This window comes from Argopecten irradians, chromosome 9 (genome assembly GCF_041381155.1).
Source record: "Argopecten irradians isolate NY chromosome 9, Ai_NY, whole genome shotgun sequence".
Lineage (NCBI taxonomy): Eukaryota > Metazoa > Mollusca > Bivalvia > Pectinida > Pectinidae > Argopecten > Argopecten irradians.
Genome location: NC_091142.1, coordinates 12839701 through 12867064, shown reverse-complemented (window position 1 = coordinate 12867064; position 27364 = coordinate 12839701). Strand labels below are relative to the sequence as shown.

The window sequence follows — 27364 nt, the reverse complement described above, 5'->3', positions numbered from 1 at the left end:
TTATAGTTTTTTAATACTAGATCTATCCACTGGTACTAGGAAGTGAACATCACATAGTTCAAACTTTGACAATTCCTTTTCATTTACTGTGTTACCTCAGTGTTAACATATAGAGCTATATTACTCAGTTTGAGAACAATGAAAGTTTTGTAGAGCTACACACATGCACCTAAAATGTTTAAATGAGGTATCTGTTACGATGATAACAATACAAAATTTCAATTCAAATCGTGGTGATTAGGTTATTTAAATACTAGCACAGAAGGGGTGCTTATATTAGGAAAGGCGATAACAGAACTCGAGAATTATGTTTGTGCAACAGCTTATATATGTGAATTTACCAAGGTCATTTTCAACAGAACATCCGTTGAGAGTTTGCCAAGGTCATTTTTCAACAGAACTGACCCGTAGACGCTATCAATTTTCAACGGCATGCTCAATTTCCCACAGCATTCGGATTAGGCGTTTTCAACGTTGAAAAATGGACCCGAGGTCAATTTTCAACGGATGTCCATTTTCAACGTTACACATGTCGTTTATTGGGAAATTCACACGACGTGGCAGAGAAGGTAATTACAATACCGTGTTTACCACCATAACATGTAATATTTAATGTTATTATGATACAATGGTCCAATTAAAAATGAAATACAAATACGTGTAAAAATACGTAATAAATTCCAATACAAGTACCTCTTTACCTGCATTGTATTTTATATATTCTATATTCATCCTTGTAATTTTATGTTAAATTTATTTCAAAATTACAATAAGTTAGTTTTCAAATGAAATTTTAGACGATCGACGGGCATAACAAATTACATATATGTTGTGGTTTTAACAAATTTGATGTACATTATGTAACACAAATTAATGGAAAATGTTCACAAAATTTTATTAATTATGAAAATCTAGAAATCTTCGAGTATTCAAGATGTGAAATTTGCCCATTGACATTTTTCAGATTGTGACGTTAAACTACCAACGATTTTTAAGGGGAAATATTTTGCACACTTTTAAGACCTACCATTTAGACTAATTTTCCGTCGGATTTCACGTAAAGAAATTTTCCATCTGTCGTTAGTCACATGTAAAAAAAAAATGCACACTTCATAATACCATGGATCTGCAATTTATTAACGTCTAAAACAAATTTTCTTTCGTTTTTTACAATTTTGGCATAATTTGCAAAAGTAAAAGACTTGATTTCGACAATGTCAAAGGCCCGCAATATTATCTTTTGAGTACCACAAACATATCTGTCCATACTGTAGGTAACATAAAAAGGGGAATTCCTTAAAGTTGAAAATTCTAAAGGTATGTTTTTGAACGGAGATTACTTTTACGCCTTGTATATGCGAAATGACGCACCGGAAAATTTTTGCTTCGCGTTATAGTATTTTTAATGGTTTGTTAATGATTTTATTTAAGGTTTGCTTCGACATTACACTACCTCTTTAAAACTACCAACGATTTAAATAGATCTACCCAATAAAGAAATCATCACATGTAAAAACACACTTCATATGGATCCGTCTAAAACAAATATTTCTTTCGTTTATTTTTCAATATAAAATATGTAGTCCATACTGTAGACATACAATCGGAAAATTAGATAATCTCTTCACACTATGTCCGGAAAATAATGACCGCTTTCTTATTCCTCCGGATCGACAATTACCACTTTAGACTATGTTCCGGTAAAAAGGCTGACGCTAAGAAATTTAATCTGGTGGAAAAACAGAGAGATTTCTTTAAACCCTGTTGGTATGTGATGTATTTCTAGTGTGTAATTCATTAAGTGAAGATGTAAATTACTGTTGTGCATGGCTATATGTCACAGAATCGTTGAGTTCGCAATACTTAGACCTTCAATTGTCTGCGGTCTTTCTATCACTGTAATGTACGTTTGCAGTAAACCGTACCGGCAGGCGACCTGGGCCGTTTTTGTTTATTCGGAAAAACCGGTTCGACCACAGGCCTCGTTGGATATATAAAGTCATTATTTCAGACGTGTATAAATATCCTGACGGACTTGTTAGTTTTTCAAGATACAGGACTATGAGGGCTCGTCTGAAAACAGTATAAAATCACCAGGTCCGTCTTTAATTAATAAACGAACTACTAGGTCCAACCAGTCAAACCGTATAATCGAAAACGGCCCAGTTCTCACCGAGTACCAATTCTCGCCATCGCATCTGTATCTGCAAAATTAACATGGAAATTTAGTAACTAAAGTCTGATAGAAGACACTACCATTATGATTCCCACAAAAAGTGGTCAGAAAATTTGTGTGATCATACAAGTACACATGCGATGGCGAGAATTAGTACCCGGCGAGAACTGGTCGCTTGCCAGTACAGTAATATAGGCAAATTGCGAGATAAAGGGGTTCTCTAACATACTGTTCACTATGTATACTATTCAGTGCTGATAGTTATTGGTCGACACATTTGACTGTCCATATACTGGAAATTATGGTTGTATATATACCGTATGTCTTTTTGGGAATTTGTTGGTCCACATCTTCACATGCATGAAAATAGTCATAGACTGTTTTTTTTGTTATCCAATTGCAAATGCAGCCAGGATTCGGTGAAATGAAAACGCCTACAGTCGTTCTGAACATTTTTATAAAAAAAGGCATTATAATTTTTACATAGCATTGATATCGTCACTAATATAACATCAAATGTGGGTAAACTTCATTGTCTTAATTTTTATAAAAGTCACAAACTAAATCACCTCCATTGTTTACCATGGGGCTAAAAATAGAACATAGGTAAAAAACCAATTCAGCCATGATATTTGCACTGAATAATTGTCAACTTAGGGCAAACAAGTTAATTAATTTGATTTGCCTCAAGCCTTTACTTAACAAGTTTAATACATCTTATATTGCATACATGTAGCCACAAGTGTATTATATTCTATCAGAATCACCAAACCAGAGGTTTAGATAGTATCTAGATCTCTAACAAGACTTTTATCATTAAATGGAATATTTATAAGTAAGTAAAACTGCAAGCTTTCACAATTTTTTCTAAAATATGTGTCACAATCTGCATTTAATTTTAGTGAAATCAGTGAGATCAAAATCTAAATGAAATATTCATTTTAAAAAAATATTTCAAAATTATGGTAACATAACCTTGTGCGTACCTTGGGTAGCTTAATGAGTCATGATTTATGATAACGTTATGAAATATATGTGTTGTATTCTTTCCTTGCAGATAAGCTTTTGGTGGAAAAAATAGCGAAAAATCACCAGAAAAGGATAATAAAGTGTCATCATACAATCATGAAGAGTGACACAGTAGCACAGCATTTAGTAAAGAGATGGGCAGCCTACTTTCCCTCCTTCACAGACATTTTTGATGAAGAAATGTTCTACATTTGTTTCTTTCTCCTGACTGTGGTGAGCATTTTATTGGCAGTGTTTCTATCTCGGCGAGTAGACATTAAAGATGCTGGTCACGTCGATTGATAGTATTGACTGGTGCTTCAGAATGTGACTTATTTAAGGCCAAAATGACTGTGCAATAAAAACAAGCTGGTTTGACACCATTGACAGAATTCTTACCAAAAAATGTCCAAAGGATGAAGATCTTCTAACCGAGCTTGTATCAGCTGATTTAATCATTTTCATGTTTCATTTTAATCAAAATTTTATGAAACAAAAACACATGGAAAATGGTTGTGTTTCATAAGAAATTACATTAAGATATTTTTTCCATAGTCTAATATTTTTTGTGTGTTATTGTGTATGTTTATTTGAATAACTTGAAAATTGAAGTGTAAATAATGTGTGATACATTTGCCCACACAAACTATACCATGATGTGCATTTCATTCTCATCCTTTGAATTTATGTTCTATTCAAAAGTTGTTGATACAAACTGTGTTGTTTTGTGATATCTTTCTTTAGTGTTTTACAGTTAATCTTTTGTATATAACAGAGTTTTCTCCCTTTTTACAGTTAATCTTTTGTATATAACAGAGTTTTCTCCCTTGCTGATAGGTATCAATGATGACGTTACAACTGTGTGGGTAATAATAAGAATGTTTTAATCTCTGAAAAATATGATATTACACGCATGAAAACATAATGTAACAATCCATATTTACTTGCAAGGGTAGATAACTCTGTCATATGGAAATACAGAAGATGTATTGTGAATTAATTTATGACAATCCAACATACTGGTTGCTTATATATTGCTCTAGTGAATTCACCTTGTTCACCTGTTCATTATTATAAATGTTACGAAAGCAAAAAATCATGACATGTAATTTGTCCCTGTGTTATTTATTTATTTATTTATTTTTTACATGGTTATTGACCTGATCTTATTAATAAAGATATTTGTTTATTGAATAATTAAGACACCTGGTATATACGTATACGCTTAAAGGCTTCAGCTTTTGTCAGGAAAAATTTAGTTTAATTCTCATGTTTTATATAACATATATACTTAACAATGTATATGTAAGTTCTGTGACACCAGTTCCTGTTCAATGTTGCAGGGACACTAGATGTAAAGTAGAGGTCACAGAAAAAAGTCACAGCTAGGGTGGACAAGTCAGAGCAAAAAGTAAATTCAAGGTACTGGTATTTTGCACTTTTGAAGAAGATCTCTTAATAATTTTGGCTGATTTTATGGACTTTCTATTAACACACCTTTTTATTTGGTTTACATTAGTGTTCAGTATTCACAACACTTAACAATCAAACTGACCCCTCTAATTTAAATTTGTGTTAAGAAAAACTAATAATTCTATTTGATAGCAAACTGCTATAACAATTTGACGAAATCAAACATGAAATAGAAATATTGTTGACAGAAAAAATCCTTAGAGCCATCTGAGCTTATATATTGACAAAGGCAAAATAATATTAATTGCTATGTTTTAAGTTAGGGATAAGCTTTCATCTGTACAATATGTAGGAGAGGAAATAGACCTCCAACCTGACGGACCTTTATTTAGTTCTATCTTCCACTTATTATAGATTGTGGCTTTTAAGTTCAATATCCCAAAAGATATATTTGCAAACAATAGTGTTAGACATGAATTGAGTTTATTAAATAAATATAGGTGTCCTAAAAATCTAACCAATGATATTTTTAAATTACATTTATAATAAGTTAAAAATATTTGAATTACATGAAATTTGAAGACTGGCAAAGCATATAAATATTTAGGTAAAACTTATTCTGCCTTTGTATATTACAGAGTAATCCCTCTTATGGGTGCATTTTTTTACATGATTACTTTTTGTGCAAAAAAATGTTGTTTCTCCAATTAAAGATAATGTAATAATTAGTATATATCCACAAGGGTAGATAACTCTGTACACAATTTCTGCAGCAACTTAATTTTGTGTTCTGTAAAACAACTGATTTTGGCAGCAATTTCATTTTGCATTTTCAAGCTTAGCCACTTTTTTCAGGATGACCTATAGTCGTCATGTTTCGTCCGTCGTCGTCCGCCGTCCGCCGTGCGCGCCGTGCGCCGTGCGTCCGCCGTGCGTTAACTTTTCACATTTTGAACTTCTTCTCAAGTTCTACCGGTGCGATTTAGCTGAAACTTGCATGAAATGATCCTGACATGGTCCCGACAAAGTGTTGTTATATTTCGGGTCGATCCGAAATCCAAGATGGCCGCCACAGCCGCCATCTTGAAAACACATTTTGAACTTCTTTTCAAGTTCTACCGGTGCGATTTGGCTGAAACTTGCATGAAATGATCCTGACACGGTCCCGACAAAGTGTTGTTATTTTTCGGGTCAATCCGAAATCCAAGATGGCCGCCACAGCCGCCATCTTGAAAATACATTTTTAACTTCTTCTCAAGTTCTACCGGTGCGATTTGGCTGAAACTTGCATGAAATGATCCTGACATGGTCCCGACAAAGTGTTGTTATTTTTCGGGTCGATCCGAAATCCAAGATGGCCGCCACAGCCGCCATCTTGAAAACACATTTTGAACTTCTTCTCAAGTTCTACTGGTGCGATTTGGCTGAAACTTGCATGAAATGATCCTGACATGGTCCCGACAAAGTGTTGTTATATTTCGGGTCGATCCGAAATCCAAGATGGCCGCCACAGCCGCCATCTTGAAAACACATTTTGAACTTCTTCTCAAGTTCTACCGGTGCGATTTGGCTGAAACTTGCATGAAATGATCCTGACACGGTCCCGACAAAGTGTTGTTATTTTTCGGGTCAATCCGAAATCCAAGATGGCCGCCACAGCCGCCATCTTGAAAATACATTTTTAACTTCTTCTCAAGTTCTACCGGTGCGATTTGGCTGAAACTTGCATGAAATGATCCTGACATGGTCCCGACAAAGTGTTGTTATTTTTCGGGTCGATCCGAAATCCAAGATGGCCGCCACAGCCGCCATCTTGAAAACACATTTTGAACTTCTTCTCAAGTTCTACTGGTGCGATTTGGCTGAAACTTGCATGAAATGATCCTGACATGGTCCCGACAAAGTGTTGTTATATTTCGGGTCAATCCGAAATCCAAGATGGCCGCCACAGCCGCCATCTTGAAAACACATTTTGAACTTCTTCTCAAGTTCTACTGGTGCGATTTGGCTGAAACTTGCATGAAATGATCCTGACACGGTCCCAACAAAGTGTTGTTATTTTTCGGGTCAATCCGAAATCCAAGATGGCCGTCACAGCCGCCATCTTGAAAATACATTTTGAAGTTCTTCTCAAGTTCTACCGGTGCGATTTGGCTGAAACTTGCATGAAATGATCCTGACATGGTCCCGACAAAGTGTTGTTATTTTTCGGGTCGATCCGAAATCCAAGATGGCCGCCACAGCCGCCATCTTGAAAACACATTTTGAACTTCTTCTCAAGTTCTACCACTGCGATTTGGCTGAAACTTGCATGAAATGATCCTGACATGGTCCTGACAAAGTGTTGTTATTTTTTGGGTCGATCCGAAATCCAAGATGGCCGCCACAGCCGCCATCTTGAAAATACATTTTGAACTTCTTCTCAAGTTCTACCGGTGCGATTTGGCTGAAACTTGCATGAAATGATCCTGACATGGTCCTGACAAAGTGTTGTTATTTTTTGGGTCGATCCGAAATCCAAGATGGCCGCCACAGCCGCCATCTTGAAAATACATTTTGAACTTCTTCTCAAGTTCTACCGGTGCGATTTGGCTGAAACTTGCATGAAATGATCCTGACATGGTCCCGACAAAGTGTTGTTATTTTTCGGGTCGATCCGAAATCCAAGATGGCCGCCACCGCCGCCATCTTGAAAACACATTTTGAAATTCTTCTCAAGTTCTACCGGTGCGATTAGGCTGAAACTTGCATGAAATGATCCTGACATGGTCCTGACAAAGTGTTGTTATATTTCGGGTCGATCCGAAATCCAAGATGGCCGCCAAAGCCGCCATCTTGAAAACACATTTTGAACTTCTTCGCAAGTTCTACCGGTGCGATTTGGCTGAAACTTGCATGAGATGATCCTGACATGGTCCCGACAATGTGTTGTTACATCTCTGGTTGATCCCAAATCGAAGATGGCTACCATGACACTATATCTAATTAATTTCCTATATGTTAAGGCCCTTGGGCCTCTTGTTTGAAATTAAATTTGTTGAAAGAAATTGAAAAATGATCCTGATGTGGTCCTGACAAAGTGACAACATATATAATTAATTTTACTATTGCCAAGGTAGTCAGATGACCGTTAAGGCCCTTTGGGCCTCTTGTCATGCTTAGCCACTTTTTTCACTGACAACGATTCAATTAAAACATGTGCTTGGAGTATTTCTGGCAATATTTTTTTTTAATTTCCAATCACTGAAAAAAATAGTCATCAAACTAAAATTGCAGTAAAGACTTCTTTGTACAACGACTTGTATGGCTATCTTTAAAGTGTTGCTGTTTTGATTAAAGATAGCTTTAGGAAATGGAAAATTGACTGTCATTGTTTGCTTTGCCAATGCATTTTAAATGTACAAATTTTATATATATAAATGAATTTTGCATTTGATTATTTCATAAGAATTGTACGATGTTTCCATTTTGACTTTACGTGTAGTGTGTGTGTAGTCCATACCTAACTTTACATTTCTACAGTGGTTGTTATGAGTTTGACCAAAATCTGTAGTTTGAATCTCACCAGCCCTCTAAGCTGGATCACATTTATTGTAATGATCTAAAGTTATACCTTATGTGCAATAAAACGTTCATACCTTTTATCACAATTACTGTTGTATTGTTTCTTTACCATTTTACAACAATGCTAATTATAAATTATTTATATATATAGTAGTACTGTAGGGGTTATGTATAGTCACACTGAAACTACAATTCATTATTTGTGTAATATGTATCTTTAGGAAAGAAAAATAGTAAAAACATGAAATGTAAAAATATAATGATTAGTGACAATTACCATGGTAATGAAATAGAGGAACATTTGGTTGTCAGTGTCTCAAATAAGGGGTAGTGAGGGATAAGTGAGCCATAGGCTTACACTTTCAGCTTTCTTTCATGTAATTTAATCTGTAAAAAAAATTCCAAAAGTAATAGGAATTATCCCTGAACCAAACTTCCATGTGTCATTGCAAAGAGGAAAACGGTAACATAAATGTATAGAATTAAAAAAGGCAAAGATATCTTGTTCATATACATATATTATCCACATCTATACTTTTAAGGGGTATTACCACCGTGATTCATTGAAATCCCTCCAGTAGTTACGGAGGAGTAGCCTTTTTAACAAATGGACAGAAAAAGGTGGAGATTAATTCTGTTCCGATATATAGATTGTGCACTGCAGTGCATAAGGATAACTACCGCAAAGTTTAGATGAAATTCATTTGGTAGTTTTGAAGGAGTAGTCAGTCGACTGTTTTTAACAGAGTAAAGGGGTCATAGACTTCAAAACTGTGGAGATCTCTGGTTCCGATATAGATTATGTACAGCTACACTGTATAAACATTGTATAAGTATTCAGTCCATGCAGGAGTACCACAGACTCCCAAAACACAAATTTCACACACGCATGACACCACCAACATTGGGGACCATCCTTAAAGATGATCCACCATTGATACTTATTTTTTGAACAATAATTGGTGTTTACTCGTGCAAATGAATGTCTAATCAACACAAAAAGACAATGTAAAATAATCTGTTTTGCTTCTGGTGTATGCGCAATCAGTACTTTATTCCATATAGGGTATAGTGCAATGGACTTTTCTCAGGACGCAATGTGATATTTTTATCCTGATTTAGAAGTAAAATAAGAAGCTGAAACTTTTCAATGGTGGTAATGGTGTAAATTAAGTAAAAATGCCAATCGCCTGCTACTGTGTTTTATAGAGAAAAATGCCATTGTCAGCTGTGTAGCATCTTTAAATGACCTTACAATAAAAATGTAGCTGTTAATTTGACGTAAATGTAATAACCAAACCAATCCTTAAGAATTCATTATTCCAAATTCGATTTTCAAATACCAAAGGCGACTACATTTGGATATCTTAATGTTATATTCCTATAGGCCTATAATTGGTATTTGACTGATATACATCACATAAAACGTTTCTTTGCTCTTGCCTAACCTTGTTCATGAAGTGAGAGGAACATCCGGTTTACTCCTATAATGTGACTGGGTTGGTGGGTCTGGATGTTTGTTTCTTTGCTCTTGCCTAACCTCGTTCATGAAGTGAGAGGAACATCCGGTTTACTCCTATAATGTGACTGGGTTGGTGGTGCCGGATGTTTGTTTCTTTGCTCTTGCCTAACCTCGTTCATGAAGTGAGAGGAACATCCGGTTTACTCCTATAATGTGACTGGGTTGGTGGTGCCGGATGTTTGTTTCTTTGCTCTTGCCTAACCTCGTTCATGAAGTGAGAGGAACATCCGGTTTACTCCTATCTCCTATAATGTGACTGGGTTGGTGGTGCCGGATGTTTGTTTCATTGCTCTTGCCTAACCTCGTTCATGAAGTGAGAGGAACATCCGGTTTACTCCTATAATGTGACTGGGTTGGTGGTGCCGGATGTGTGTTTCTTTGCTCTTGCCTAACCTCGTTCATGAAGTGAGAGGAACATCCGGTTTACTCCTATAATGTGACTGGGTTGGTGGTGCCGGATGTTTGTTTCTTTGCTCTTGCCTAACCTCGTTCATGAAGTGAGAGGAACATCCGGTTACTCCTATAATGTGACTGGGTTGGTGGTGCCGGATGTTTGTTTCTTTGCTCTTGCCTAACCTCGTTCATGAAGTGAGAGGAACATCCGGTTTACTCCTATAATGTGACTGGGTTGGTGGTGCCGGATGTTTGTTTCTTTGCTCTTGCCTAACCTCGTTCATGAAGTTAGAGGAACATTCGGTTTACTCCTATAATGTGGCTGGGTTGGTGGTGTCGGATGTTTGTTTCTTTGCTCTTGCCTAACCTCGTTCATGAAGTGAGAGGAACATCCGGTTACTCCTATAATGTGACTTGGTTGGTGGTGCCGGATGTTTGTTTTCTTTGCTCTTGCCTAACCTCGTTCATGAAGTGAGATGAACATCCGGTTTACTCCTATAACGTGACTGGGTTGGTGGTGCCGGATGTTTGTTTCTTTGCTCTTGCCTAACCTCGTTCATGAAGTGAGAGGAACATCCGGTTTACTCCTATAATGTGACTGGGTTGGTGGGTCCGGATGTTTGTTTCTTTGCTCTTGCCTAACCTCGTTCATGAAGTGAGAGGAACATCCGGTTACTCCTATAATGTGACTGGGTTGGTGGTGCCGGATGTTTGTTTCTTTGCTCTTGCCTAACCTCGTTCATGAAGTGAGAGGAACATCCGGTTTACTCCTATAATGTGGCTGGGTTGGTGGTGTCGGATGTTTGTTTCTTTGCTCTTGCCTAACCTCGTTCATGAAGTGAGATGAACATCCGGTTTACTCCTATAATGTGACTGGGTTGGTGGTGCCGGATGTTTGTTTCTTTGCTCTTGCCTAACCTCGTTCATGAAGTGAGAGGAACATCCGGTTTACTCCTATAATGTGACTTGGTTGGTGGTGCCGGATGTTTGTTTCTTTGCTCTTGCCTAACCTCGTTCATGAAGTGAGAGGAACATCCGGTTACTCCTATAATGTGACTGGGTTGGTGGTGCCGGATGTTTGTTTCTTTGCTCTTGCCTAACCTCGTTCATGAAGTTAGAGGAACATCCGGTTTACTCCTATAATGTGGCTGGGTTGGTGGTGTCGGATGTTTGTTTCTTTGCTCTTGCCTAACCTCGTTCATGAAGTGAGAGGAACATCCGGTTTACTCCTATAATGTGACTGGGTTGGTGGTGCCGGATGTTTGTTTCTTTGCTCTTGCCTAACCTCGTTCATGAAGTGAGATGAACATCCGGTTTACTTCTATAACGTGACTGGGTTGGTGGTGTCGGATGTTTGTTTCTTTGCTCTTGCCTAACCTCGTTCATGAAGTGAGAGGAACATCCGGTTTACTCCTATAATGTGACTGGGTTGGTGGTGCCGGATGTTTGTTTCTTTGCTCTTGCCTAACCTCGTTCATGAAGTGAGAGGAACATCCGGTTACTCCTATAATGTGACTTGGTTGGTGGTGCCGGATGTTTGTTTCTTTGCTCTTGCCTAACCTCGTTCATGAAGTGAGAGGAACATCCGGTTTACTCCTATAATGTGACTGGGTTGGTGGTGCCGGATGTTTTTGTTTCTTTGCTCTTGCCTAACCTCGTTCATGAAGTGAGAGGAACATCCGGTTTACTTCTATAACGTGACAGGGTTGCAGGTGTCGGATGTTTGTTTCTTTGCTCTTGCCTAACCTCGTTCATGAAGTGAGAGGAACATCCGGTTTACTCCTATAATGTGACTGGGTTGGTGGTGCCGGATTGTTTGTTTCTTTGCTCTTGCCTAACCTCGTTCATGAAGTGAGAGGAACATCCGGTTACTCCTATAATGTGACTTGGTTGGTGGTGCCGGATGTTTGTTTCTTTGCTCTTGCCTAACCTCGTTCATGAAGTGAGATGAACATCCGGTTTACTCCTATAATGTGACTGGGTTGGTGGTGCCGGATGTTTGTTTCTTTGCTCTTGCCTAACCTCGTTCATGAAGTGAGAGGAACATCCGGTTTACTCCTATAATGTGACTGGGTTGGTGGTGCCGGATGTTTGTTTCTTTGCTCTTGCCTAACCTCGTTCATGAAGTGAGATGAACATCCGGTTTACTCCTATAATGTGACTGGGTTGGTGGTGCCGGATGTTTGTTTCTTTGCTCTTGCCTAACCTCGTTCATGAAGTGAGAGGAACATCCGGTTTACTCCTATAATGTGACTTGGTTGGTGGTGCCGGATGTTTGTTTCTTTGCTCTTGCCTAACCTCGTTCATGAAGTGAGAGGAACATCCGGTTTACTCCTATAATGTGACTGGGTTGGTGGTGCCGGATGTTTGTTTCTTTGCTCTTGCCTAACCTCGTTCATGAAGTTAGAGGAACATCCGGTTTACTCCTATAATGTGGCTGGGTTGGTGGTGTCGGATGTTTGTTTCTTTGCTCTTGCCTAACCTCGTTCATGAAGTGAGAGGAACATCCGGTTTACTCCTATAATGTGACTGGGTTGGTGGTGCCGGATGTTTGTTTCTTTGCTCTTGCCTAACCTCGTTCATGAAGTGAGATGAACATCCGGTTTACTCCTATAATGTGACTGGGTTGGTGGTGCCGGATGTTTGTTTCTTTGCTCTTGCCTAACCTCGTTCATGAAAGTGAGAGGAACATCCGGTTACTCCTATAATGTGACTGGGTTGGTGGTGCCGGATGTTTGTTTCTTTGCTCTTGCCTAACCTCGTTCATGAAGTGAGAGGAACATCCGGTTACTCCTATAATGTGACTTGGTTGGTGGTGCCGGATGTTTGTTTCTTTGCTCTTGCCTAACCTCGTTCATGAAGTGAGAGGAACATCCGGTTTACTCCTATAATGTGACTGGGTTGGTGGTGCCGGATGTTTGTTTCTTTGCTCTTGCCTAACCTCGTTCATGAAGTGAGAGGAACATCCGGTTTACTCCTATAATGTGACTTGGTTGGTGGTGCCGTATGTTTGTTTCTTTGCTCTTGCCTAACCTCGTTCATGAAGTGAGAGGAACATCCGGTTACTCCTATAATGTGACTTGGTTGGTGGTGCCGGATGTTTGTTTCTTTGCTCTTGCCTAACCTCGTTCATGAAGTGAGATGAACATCCGGTTTACTCATATAATGTGACTGGGTTGGTTGTGCCGGATGTTTGTTTCTTTGCTCTTGCCTAACCTCGTTCATAAAGTGAGATGCACATCCGGTTTATGCCTATAATATGACTGGGTTGGTGTTGCTGGTTGATTTTCATCACATTATGTTTCAGTGAATAAGCAAAGGTTTCTCTATTACAAGGAGACAGCACATAGTTAGGACAGACCACGATCTCCAAAAAAAACCCCACTTATTAACCACGGGAACTTGTTACATGCAGGGAAGGTCACTCATGAATAAGATAAGATGATGATAATACTGGTGAATTGTTGTTCTTGCCATTCTATGTCATGTTGACATGATTTATAATATAGCATTCACGACAACCATTGTGCTTTCTGGGTTTTTGTTGTTGTTTTTTTCTTAACAACTCTTTGAAATATAAGGCTTGCAATTAAGCTCTATTATATGGTATCTGATGAAAACAAAATCAAAGTAATACTGAAAAAGCTTTGACGAGTTGTCGTCATTTTAACGGGTTAGTCGCGATCGATAGATGGATGCCTCAGCCACAAACACTATTGATACGTTTCTTTCTGTATGTGTGTAATACTTATATAGACCTAGTAGAAATATCTATAGAGTCAAATTTAAGCTGAAACGCAAATGGGCAATGAGAAAGACATAATTAATGTAATATTATAATCCAATTGTTTCAAAGAGAGCATTTTAACCTTTTTGAAGTATTCCATATCCGGAATAATACTGACTTACTAGAGGATAAAACATATTGTAACTAGATGCCTGGCCTTACAAATCGAAATACATATGTACGCACATTCATCATTTAATGAAAAAATAATTAACAAATAGTCTCTTAACATATTAACATCCAGTCTGGTCCGAAAAGATAAATAATAAAACCGAACTTAATTTGATTTTAATTATAACGAAATCAATACCAGGAAATGTGTTAGTTTTGAGATCACATGGTAAACAGATGTGCTTAAAGACAGTTATAGTGATGATGCCATGATGTTATGACGGAATATATTTTATCAATTGAAACATATGTTCGACACACAGTATAGATGCACTCTATTCAGTGTTTTTTATATTTCCTGTCGTGCAGTCGTATACACCAGGTGTATTCTATATGGAGCGTACATTATTTCCTTCCGACAAAATACTTCTCCATTTATACAAATACACAAGCGTAAATTTTCACTGACGATGCGCTGATAGATACGTACATACAACAAAGTCTATGTCGTTGTACAGAGTACCTGTATTCCAGAGAGAGCCTAGAAACTAGTTCTGTCAGTGATGTGACAGCTAGTAAAGGTAGTTAACGACAACGTACGTGAGATTATCATCCTTAATGTCACAGGTAATCATGTAATGATTTCAGCATATTTAATCGACACACATAAGCATAAAATGATGCTATCCTGATCAATATTGAACTCACGTATTACACTTTTATGTACCAATAGATGTTATCAACATTATTGTACCAACGCGACTAATCAATGCATGTCCAAAGTATGAGTTGTCGTTGATGTCAACCACATGCCGATGTAACCCTTTCTCATTACGTTAAAACATCTCTGGATAGCACATTCAGTGTTAAGATATTGTAATTATGAATCCATTCTGACCAATTACAGTTCAACTGATACAAAGTGATATCCTGCATTACTTTTTAATGCTAGTGGAAATGAAATATTTGCTCGAGTATTATTTGAATCACAATTCACGAGATTTCGGTGAAGCTTAAAACTGTATATAGTGTATCTTAATATTATTATGATATTTTCTTTCATAGTTTGGCCTTAACATCCAATTTTTGTCGTTTATGAATTATTGAAAGATCATTTTACCGAGTAATCAAATAAAGGTCGTTGTGAGAACGTCGAGTTGCTAATTAATCGTTGATACCTTTGTTAACATAAATAGACAAAATGAAGCCACCTGAAATAAGTAAGTTACAACAGAATTATTATTTTTCAGCATCATGGTCCGCCGAATGCCAGTTGTCGTTGGATGTGTCGTCACCGCTCTTTGTGATACTGTTGTTTCCACTCTCCTTTTCGGACATTGCGATCAGCTGGTAGACAAATTCTCCACGGCAACAGCCCAATATTCCGTCCTAACATCTACATTCGAACTATGGTGCTTTGGTGTGCTTCGAACATGTGTTCTTTTAGGGCTCGCGTTGGCGGTCGTCCGGCATCCTCTGGAAGCATTAACCAGGATACAGAAGCTAGAGGAAGGTGTCGTCTGCTTTCCTATACTTATGGGGATTTACGACCTTGTGAAACTACTCATGGTATCAGATGATGCCGAGAGGTTAAAAGACAAGTGGTTCTGGGCCCAGTTCGGCTGGTGTCTCATGGGATGCCTTCTATTTCATATACTTTATAGTGCTCTATGTAAAATTTCAATTGTGCAAGGCGATGATTTCTTACAAAATGACTATATTCGAATCAACGATGGCGACGAAGAGGAGAGGAGACGTCTTTTATCATCTGATTCAAGAAAGACGCCAGAGTCTGATGATAGCGATGATGATGATGACGACGATGAAGATAGCGAGAAGAAGTCCAAAGCACGGTCTCTCTCAGAGAAAAGAGCAACAGTTTTCAGATTGTTTTCCTATTCTAAACCAGATCTAGGATACATTGCAGGAGCATTTATGTTCTTAGTAATTGCGGCCGTCAGTAAGTATATTGATATTAAAGTTCGATTTCTGCCTATATACACTCAAATATTCTTCTCCCCAAACATATTTTATTTTTTAAGTTTAATATTATGAGATTGCGATAATACTATATTTGCAATATACCTTACAATGTAAGTAAGTAATTATTTAAGTATTCAGTCAATTTTGTTTGATTTTGCTTTACATTGTATTATACGTCTACTTTATATATATTTGGCAGCAAATAGGTACGGAATTCCAAGTACACATTTTTATTATTTTCGTGGGGATATTCTTACGATTTTGCGAAATATTGACATAATCGCAAGAGTTTGAAGAGCGTTAGGTTATAATAAAAATATAATAAATGTTTGTTCTATAAATGTCTTGCGAATTTTTAATTTCAGGTGATATTTTTATCCCGTATTACACCGGTCAAGTTGTGGATGGAATTGTGATAGACAAATCCAAGGCTAAATTTACTCGGGCTATCATATACGTCGTCATTATATCGACTGGCAGGTAAGCAAACTCAGTTCTAGCTATGTTACTCATATTTTCATAATATACCATTTAATTTAATGGAGAGGTATATGCATTTTGTCTTTGATTTTCTAGATTATGAGTTGGAATGGTAGTATATTAATAAAGATTTGATGATTAATAGAGTGTTCACAATAATGCTTCCCGCTTAGTTGAGTTTACTAATTACAAATTCCATGCATAGGAAAGCCTCAGTATGTATTTCGTTATGTAAGAAGCCATCAGTTACCTGCATATACATATCAAATACTTCATTTTTGACCATACAGTTTCACATTATTTTTTGTATGATCAGAATTACACTATAAATTCATTAATGATATAAAGCACAATTAGGCTATACTATTAAAGAGTTCACATACTCAGAGAAAGTGTTGTATTAAAATTGTATCCCCAGTTAGAAAATTAGCAATGTGTCATTTTCGCTATACACATACAGTGCTATTTCGACCGGTCTACGAGGAGGTTTGTTTTCTGTGGCGATGGCGAGACTAAATGTCCGGATTAGAGATCTTCTCTTCTCAAGTATCATTGATCAGGAAATTGGATTTTTCGATAGTGTTAAAACTGGTATGTGTCATTCCTGTGTAATTAATTCAAAACACGCTTTGAAAAATAAATAATAAAAACTCATAATTGTTTATATGTCATGAATTAAGATATTTGCTAATGTTGCATGATTCGTTATTATGTGCAATTAATTAAAAGCGCACTTTAATATATGTCTTCATTATTCTTAATGCAAACCTAACCCCGTGCAGTATCACGAAACAATCTTTCTGCTTAGCCAATCAAATATTACGTAACTTTTTGTCAAAACTTAGTTTAAATGAATCTGGGACGTGGTACTAAATTATATGCCAATATTTCAGAATTCATAAGTTGTCTTTTACCTTATTTTCTCATGAGACATACCGCTTAATCCCACTTCTGCCACCGCTGTTAACAGTGCATTACTACAAAATGTTTTTTTTTTTATAGTTTTTATGCCGGATAGCGGATAACCGAAGGGTGGTATTTTCGCGATTTCGCGGGACGATGCTATGATCGCGAATATTTGATTCGCGAATTATAGAGAAAAAAATGGTTATATCATACCCTAAAGCCAGATCGCGAAAATTTAAAACCGCAAAATTTCTATTTCTTCCTTTGAACATACATTTCTTAAAATCACACAAAATTCTGACACATGTAAATAACCGACTATGTTATGAATGAAGGTTTGTTGCTATTTACATGGTTTTTAATGGTGCATTTGTTTGAAATCAAGTTTGGTTTATTTTACGTTATGTCTCCAGGTGATATCACATCTAGACTGACCTCTGACACCACTGTCATGAGTGATACTGTCACCTTGAACATAAACATCTTCTTACGGAGTATCATCCAGGCAGCGGGCGTGGTTGTTTTCATGGCCAAATTGTCCTGGCGTATGAGTATACTGTCTCTAATTGTCATCCCGCTGGTATTCGGGGTGTCCAAAGTCTATGGCAAGTACTATAAGGTATGTAGAGAAACGTTAGAAAATAAATGTTTGTTTTTTTTTGAAAAATACTTTATTTTACAAGAAACAATAAAGCCCCACATTATAAATATGCACTCTATATGTATCTGTCTTACCTCTCTTAACACAATGTCACTTTTGATTTGTTTGTCTGTCATTGTAGTATTCAATTAACGGTCGATTTACTAGTAATCTAATTGTGCACCAAACATTATTTACTAACTTTCCCAAAAATAAGTTTCTAGTTCATTAGCAATATTAATACATTGTCAAATGGTTGTATTTAAAAATATCCAATCAATTAGTAGCTATAATCTCTACAGGTATACATATCACCAAATATGTGAAGAAACCATTTATATATAAACGTTAATAAGAAAAAAAATTATACAGCAGCAATGAGAAAAATATTATCAACGATTTAAGTTTTTCCGGTAGCATTAATTGGAGACGAAGACTAATAAAAATGTTTTAGTTGTATTTATTATTTATTTAGATTTCGGTTTGTTGTAATTTCAGAGACTCTCCAAACAAGTACAGAACCGCCTGGCGAAAGCTAATGAGGTGGCGGAAGAGGCATTCACGAGTATGCGCACTGTTAGGAGTTTCGCTAATGAGAATTCAGAGAAGGCTCGTTACTATTCCCACCTTCTGCGCATGTACAAAATAAAGAAGAAGCAGGCAGTGTTCTACGCTGGATACGTGTGGACTAACAAGGTTTGATGTCATCGCAGATAGAACAGATGTGACAATATAGGATACTAACTATGACAATATTGACACATGTATTCTAACTTTGTGAAACTCTCTTATCTAACATACAAAATAGTTGGTATATGCATATACATGCCAACTTTTTGAAATCCCCATGGGGGTAATTTCACATTTTGAAATTGTTAACCTCAAGAATGTCTACTTAGTAACCCCCTATGAATAAATTAAAGGTTGATTTTTGCATATTTTGACCTGTTCTTTCTGATGTTATAGTCAGACTTTTTACATTTTGAATATTAAAAGAATTTGGACTTTCTAAAATGACCTAAATTGGGGGTTCAAAATCGGGAGTCTCCTCCAAAATAAGGAAGGTTGGCAAGTATGCACACGTGCTTTTAACTATTGTATTTTCGCGTATACAATATTTTGCGTCAATGTTATTCGCGAAATATTTGAATTCACGTTCGAGCTATCCTTCGAAATTTTGCAAAACTTGGTTTCTCGCAAAAGTCAAGTGCGAGTAAAATGTATTAAATGTTTTTCGTGACTTTTGTATGCATCTTTATGATAATGATATGTTTTGATCCTGGTTTATCCGACTTTCTGTTGCTGTTTAAATAATCCGTTTCAATTCTCACTTGTTTTACACGTAGTTGTTTGAGCTAATGCTGACGGCATCCGTGCTGTACTACGGAGGCCACCTGGTGGTCAATGAAAAACTAAGTGGAGGTAACCTCGTCTCATTCATCCTCTACCAAATGCAACTTGGGGAATGCCTTGACGTAAGTTGTTCTATTCAAGGTTAAAATTTAATGCACATAACTATTGTACTTCAAATAAATTATTTTATTTCAAAAATGTGATATTTTATGAATCATTTTTTAGCCCACCATCATCAGATGGTGTGCTATTCAAATCGCCTTTCGTCCGTGGTCCGTCGTCCGTCCGTCCGTCCTTCCGTCCGTCCTTCCGTCCGTCCGTCCGTCCGTTAACAATTCTTGTTACCGCTATTTCTCAGAAAGTACTGAAGGGATCTTTCTCAAATTTCATATGTCGGTTCCCTTAGGACCCTCGTTGTGCATATTGCATTTTGGGACCGATCGGTCAACAAGATGGCCGACAGGCGGCCATCTTTGATTTTGATAGTTAAAGTTTGTTACCGCTATTTCTCAAAAAGTGCTGAAGGGATCTTTCTCAAATTTCATATACAGGTTCCCCTAGGACCCTAGTTGTGCATATTACATTTTGGGACCGATCGATGAACAAGATGGCGGAGAGGCGGCCATCTTGGATTTTGATAGTTAAAGTTTGTTACCGCTATTTCTCAAAAAGTACTGAAGGGATCTTTCTCAAATTTCATATATAGGTTCCCCTAGGGCCCTAGTTGTGCATGTTGCATTTTGGGACCGATCGGTGAACAAGATGGCCGACAGGCGGCCATCTTGTAATTTGATAGTTAAAGTTTGTTACCGCTATTTCTCAAAAAGTACTGAAGGGATCTTTCTCATATTTCATATATAGGTTCCCCTATGGCCCTAATTGTGCATGTTGCATTTTGGGACGGATCGGTGAACAAGATGGCCGCCAGGCAGCCATCTTGGATTTTAATGGTTAAAGTTTGTTACCACTATTTCTCAAAAAGTGCTAAAGGGATCTTTCTCAAATTTCATATACAGGTTCCCCTAGGACCCTAATTGTGCATATTGCATTTTGGTACCGATCGGTGAACAAGATAGCCGACAGGCGGTCATCTTGGATTTTGATAGTTAGTGTTTGTTACTGCTATTTCTCAAAAAGTACTGAAGGGATCTTTCTCAAACTTCATATGTCGGTTCCCCTAGGACCTTAGTTGTGCATATTGCATATTGGGACCGACTGGTCAACAAGATGGTCGACAGGCGGCCATCTTGGATTTTAATGGTTAAAGTTTGTTACCACTATTTCTCAAAAAGTTCTAAAGGGATCTTTCTCAAATTTCATATACAGGTTCCCCTAGGACCCTAATTGTGCATATTGCATTTTGGGACCGATCGGAAACAAGATGACCGACTGACGGCCATCTTGGATTTTGATAGTTAAAGTTTGTTATCAATATTTCTCAAAAAGTACTGAAGGGATCTTTCTCAAATTCCATGCATAGTTTCCCCTTGTACACTAGTTGTACATAGTACATTTAAGGACTGATCCATAATGCCTTTCGGCACTGATTGGTAAACAAGATGGCAAACCGGCCGCCATCTTAGATTTCATTGTTGAAGTTTGTTACCACTATGTCTTAGAAAGTACTATAGCGATCTGTTTCAAATTTTATATGTAGTGTGTTTGAACAAGTTTGAAAAGCAGGGAAAAGATCCCTCTTTCCATTGTCAGACATAGATCATTCTTTGGTGGGCGCCAAGATCCCTCTGGGATCTCTTGTTTTGTGAAAATGATAAGTTTGTGTACGTACATTGTTAATGGATATTGTAAACAAAATTATATTCAGGGCGACTTGATTTCGCAAATTTTATTTAACCGCAAAATACGCAAAAATAAGTTCGTTTACAGTAATACACATGCTTTTAGATGTCATGCAACATATTAGTAAAGACGTTGTTCATAATATTCTGTCTTAATGTTAATTTATTCCTCAAAGTACGAAATAATGAAGATATTTTTGATGATATAACAGAATATCGGGAACGTGTACACAGGATTGATGCAGGCAGTTGGAGCGTCAGAAAAAGTATTCGAATATATGGACCGTGTCCCCAAAATACTAAACAATGGTACCTTAGCACCACATTCTGTCCAGGGTAGAATTGAGTTTAAAGACGTCACTTTTGCTTACCCAACGCGTAGTGAAACACCGATTTTGAAGGTAAATATTTGGAGGACCCCATGAATGTAAAATCGTTGAATAGTAAATACAATTGTGTTACCATTTGGCTTTCTATGATCGTTGTACGAGCGTTGAGAGAGTAAACAGCGAATATTTTTAACATGATTAAATAATGATTCTTCTAAGATACCAGATACTCGATACTCCAGGGGTTACTATCACTGTCAACCACAGTGTACCAATATTCGATTCTTTTCATGAACATCTAAGGACCCCATTACCCGTGTGTTAAGTTGTCTTCACTTTTGTTATGCCATTGTGCAGGGTGGATATAACGTCAGTGATTGTAATCCCTCGAGTATCGAGGATGCGATACCGACAACAAGCAAAATAATGAATTATGCTTTTGTATAATCTTCTTGCGTTGGTATTCTAATGCAATATCGTATTTACATCCTTATCTTATATTTCTTGGAGATTGGAAATAATTAATGTACCTGCCGCCCGAGTTGCATGATCGCAAAAAGTCGCCATATAGACCTTACATACGCTCTATTTTTCAATTATGTGAAATTGCTAATTTGTTTTCAGAACGTATCGTTCTCGGTGGCGCCAGGAGAAGTTGTGGCCCTTGTAGGCCCTAGTGGTAGTGGTAAGACTTCGTGTATCAACTTGATGGAACATTTCTACGAGACGTGTACTGGGGCAGTGTTACTGGACAGTCATCCGATACAGAGTTACGACCATACGTTCCTACATACAAAGGTATATACTTAAGTAGTTCGTGTAATGAATATGCATATTTATTTATAAAAGTAGAGTTAAATACAATCATGGTACATACTTGGTATATAGAATAAATATCATACCTATCTATATGCAAAACTATTATTCATAATCATATCCCATAGAAATTGCTAGAGGAACGTTAATAGATGCAAGATCGTGTATTGTTATTTTGAGCACAACGGCAATTAATAAGTATATTAAAATATTTATATTTCAAATTCCTAAAGCTTGCTCTGGTAGGACAGGAGCCTGTGCTTTATGCACGGTCACTCAAGGATAACATTAGGTGTGGGCTACCGGAAGAGAATTATGGGATGGAGCGCGTGGTTAGAGCTGCAGGTTTAGCTAATGCTCATCAATTCATCACGGAGATGAAGAAAGGTTATGATACTCAGGCTGGCGAGAAAGGACTACAACTCTCGGGTAGGAATTTACGTGACATTCGTGTCCACATGTGCAAATGCTTTCTAAACTTGAAATGGTTTTGAACAAATACGATTCTGTAAAATCTAAAAATGGTTGCCTTACAAAAAACTATGAAAAAAGTCGCAGTTGTTAAAAACCTCGTCAAATAAAGCATTTTGAATGTTGTATTGTCAACATCATGTCTGCAGTTTCACTTGTTTTTCCTTATATTTGGTTCAAGAAGTCTTGTTGTTATTTTGTTTTTCGATAACAAGATAGTTTTCATATGAAAGTTGTGCATTTCATTCTTTTCTTTATTTTTATTGTATTAAGGAGGACAAAAACAGAGAATTGCTATTGCTCGTGCGCTGATCCGAAACCCCGCCATTTTATTGCTTGATGAGGCAACCAGTGCACTCGACTCGGAATCAGAGCACGTTGTAAGTAGCGAAAATATATACCTTATAAAGAATGAATTGCAAATGCTTTCTGTTAACAATCACTCCATATAAAACTTGCCTTCATACAATGTAATAATACTGGTACCACTTTGAAAACCTTTCGTCTTTCACCTGACAAACTAATATATCAATTAAAATTATATATTGATAAGATAAAACAAATTCAAACTTTAATAGTCATTGTCAAGAAAATGAAATATGTGCATTGGTCAGTACCTCTAAGATAGTAAGATTTATTTCATACATATACGTCGCATCATGTTATATGTCCTGGCCCCAGGACATATACGTCGCATCATGTTATATGTCCTGACCCCAGGACATATACGTCGCATCATGTTATATGTCCTGGCCCCAGGAATTCCATAACCAAGAGATTATAAGGAATGTACCTTGATCATACGTATCTTGTAATAATATTTGATGTCATAGGTTCAGCAAGCTATCTACAAGAACTTACAAGGAAAGACTGTGATTATTATAGCTCATCGACTCAGTACCGTAGAGAAAGCTGATCGTATCATTGTGATAGATAAAGGTCACGTGGTGGAACAAGGGTCCCATGTCGAACTCCTCTCTCATAAAGGACTATATGCTAAGCTTGTTAAGAGACAATTGAAAGAAACCAATTCATCTTGTTAGTAGGTATACGATATTGTTGATCAAACGATAACTACAAATATTTATGATAGCGTATGTTTCGCTTGGATATATAGTGGTCTGTTTCGTGTTTACATCAGAGATATGTATGGAATGCCTGTCGAACAATCATTTCCACTTACTGCAAACGTGCTTATTTTAGCGGTAGATTTATTTTAGCGCTTTTCGTAAATTTTGTAAAAAGGAACTCCCGGTTCTTCCGGTATTGAATCACCGAATTGCGCTAATTCATATCCTCGCAAATATATCATAATTAACATTTTTGTTCTCACTTGCGCTTAAATTTAACTGCGTTGAAATAAGTACGGTTACAGTATTTTTGTTATGAAATGTATTACATGGACAAATGTTTTATTTTTACAAATGTAAATTGAACTAAATCTATGTTATAATAATAATATAATAAAACTTTATTTAGAGGGGATATCATGCTTAGCCAAATGCTAATCTACCGCAAGGTCCTCTAGGTTAAAATAAATTTTTCGTTAAATAGATTTAAGATACAGCATTACCATCGAAGTCATGTATGGCCGTTTATACACCGATATATTTAAAAATAAATGTAAGATACATTTATATTTACATTTCCTTGTCAATTCTACTATATAAATAAACCAAGTATAAGTGAAATATATGACGTCATAACTGACACCAAAAACATGGCCATTATGACGTCACTAATGTTGACTTGGTGACGTCAACTGATCACCGTCAAAATGGCTGTTCCATCTTGTGGATGAAATCGTCGTTGATAAATGGTTTTCCTGATCTAACTTAAACAATGTTAATGCAGAATCCCTAAAATGAGTTGATAATGTAAATATAAGGATTAAACTATCTTCCTATGGCATCTATGGTCTATATAGATGCCAGAGCTTTGCAGACAATCATCTCATAATGTGGAAGATTGTCTGCAAAGCCCTGGCATCTATATAGACCATATATACCATAAGAAGATAGTTTAATGCTTAAATAAATTACCTTGAGATGTAATCTAGATGTACAGGGTGTATAATCTTACTTACGTGTAATTACCATTCCAAAACAGAGAAATGTAAACCAATAAACCATTACTGTTAAAGATTCGTTTGATAGTCAAAGAATACCTCATTATGTTTGTGATTCGTAGGAATGGCATTAATGCAGTGGTGTTTGCAAGTTTACATGTATATTCGAATATAACCTATGTACTTACCAAAGTTATTTATACATGAGGAAACGTTTTTCTCCTCAATACTCACAACACCTAGTCATCTGGTATTATGACTTTTTCTTTATATTGGACCAATATTTTTGTGTGATCTATTAGATTTAAATTGTTTCTCTTTTTGTCATATATGGATTATATGTTTTGATCATTTTCTTGAAGTTAAACTACAAGTGCTTTAATGTCTGCTTGTTTGTTGCTTTATTTTAAGTGACTTAGTTGCATTGATTTACTTTAGCTTTGGATGAGACACCGTTTCATGACTTTTTCTAGGATGAGTGCAAACATTCGTGAACAAACATTTTCTATACAATTTGACGTATATATGACAATAACATCTTTAGCGGTATTCTCGAAATCTCCTTCAATAATACAATCTTTAGCTTAAAAGATGTTAACTACGCCTCGGGGATTTGAATTCTCTGGGTTTTTTTTTTCTTCTTTTTTGTATGAATCGTTCGTCAAATTACAAAGTGTTCCTCATTCAAGTTTAAAATTTTAGATCTCGGCTTTAGAGATGATGTGATTTCTGCGTTTTCTTTTAGATTACACTCAGATGCATGTGTTCAAGTATATCTGTAGCATATAAACATTTGTTCAAGACAATCCTTGTACGATAACGCATTGCATCAAGTTTGATCTTTTCCTCATTCAAGTTTAAAATTTTAGATATCGGCTTTAGAGATGATGTGATTTCTGCGTTTTCTTTTAGATTGCACTCAGATGCATGTGTTCAAGTATATCTGTAGCATATAAACATCTGTTCAAGACAATCCTTGTACGATAACGCATTGCATCAAGTTTGATCTTTTTGAAGTCTCGGTTGATGTTGACAAATTATTTTCATTGAAACATGATCTCTTTGTATTAATCCGATATTATTGTTTCATTTCGTCAATATATTTGATGATTCAATTTTGTTTAAGTGATTCCTTTCATATTCTTTATTTACATAAACATGAATCTCGTGCCATACTCGAATCTTAAATTTACAATATAGTACTGAAGTGAAAGTTAATGCATATTTATCAATGATGATAATAACGTTAGAAAGTCTTTGGTTAAGATACAGCACCAAGAAAATGCACGATTTTTATTTAAAACTATGATTTCTACTCAATATGAAGCTATGAAAATAATGTAGACTCATATCTATGCTTTATTGCGTAGCATAGTAATAGCCCATTGGGTCTGATCTTTTAAAGTCTCCGTTGATTTTGACACAAATATTTTTGATTCAGACCTTTAATTCAAACCTAGCTCCGATTTCTCGAAAGAAAACTGCAGACTTAACTCAAAACTTAAGTTGTTTCTCCTTACGTTACTAGGTGAAAATTTTGACGGTTAAGTCAGTTTTTGTCTTCATTTTGTTTCAAGATATCAGGGTCTGATGTTTTTGTACTTTTCCGGTATTATTGTTTCATTGTATCAATTGTTTATTAATCAATTTATTTATCATAAGTGAAAAACACTCATTATTATTTATTTGCATCAACCTGAATCTCGTACTCTAGTCGAATCTTAGTTTTTACTATGTTTCTGAAACGATAATACATGTATATAATTATCAATTACCTCAGAACATCCATGACTACCAAAAATGGCAAAACTCTGATGTAAAACGTATTACAAATGTAGACTTATTTCACTGTTAAAAATAATGGCTCATTTCTATGTGACTGCGTAGCGTAATGGTAGACAATCGCCGTGCATTTGTTTTATAGGTGAATCGTTTAGAAAGTGATACTAGTAATAAGTTTTCCTTTAAAGATGCTCCACCGCCTGCAAAGCACAAATGATGAATAGCACAAATGATATTCATCATTTGAACAATAATTGAGGTTTTATTGTGTGTATATATGTGTCTAAATAACGCAAAAAAAATAATATAAAATAATTTGTTTTGACTTTGATGTATGCGCAATCCGTATATATTGCCACGGAATTTTTTCAGGATGCAATTAATTATTTTTTGTAATTATAACTTGAAGTAAAGTTATAAGCTCAAACTTTCCAATGGTGGTAGTGGTGTAAAATAAGTAATTTTTGTAATTGAAGAAAAATACTACAATGTAAATCGTCTACTCCTGTTTTTGATAGTGAAAAAAATACCATTTGTCAGCTGTGGATCATCTTTAACAGAACGTAAATATGATTTTGAAATCTATGGAATTTACTCATTTCAAATCTACATTTTCAATCTTTTGGCTTTAGGTACATGCATATATTGTTTTCCAAATCTTTCTCTTGTTTATTAATGTTTAATATTACTAGTCGGTTTTACATTTAATGGGTGTTGTGTATTACTTTGCTTTTTGTTTGGTGTGGTTGGGAAATAAAATCGC

At 36.3% G+C, this 27364-nt stretch overlaps 1 protein-coding gene across 1 annotated transcript; it reads left to right on the top strand.

Annotated features, from left to right (window-relative positions):
* The first annotated feature begins 1683 nt into the window (after nt 1-1683).
* Nucleotides 1684-27116, top strand: LOC138331506 (ABC-type oligopeptide transporter ABCB9-like). Its single transcript, XM_069279183.1, has 14 exons — nt 1684-1767; nt 3234-3418; nt 4528-4606; nt 15225-15934; nt 16323-16437; nt 16898-17028; nt 17757-17962; nt 18482-18679; nt 19330-19458; nt 21348-21536; nt 22089-22262; nt 22514-22709; nt 23025-23131; nt 23585-27116. The coding sequence occupies exons 4-14, from the start codon at nt 15229-15231 to the stop codon at nt 23792-23794; spliced, it is 2361 nt and encodes a 786-aa protein (XP_069135284.1). The 5' UTR covers nt 1684-1767; nt 3234-3418; nt 4528-4606; nt 15225-15228; the 3' UTR covers nt 23795-27116.
* Nucleotides 27117-27364: the final 248 nt, after the last annotated feature.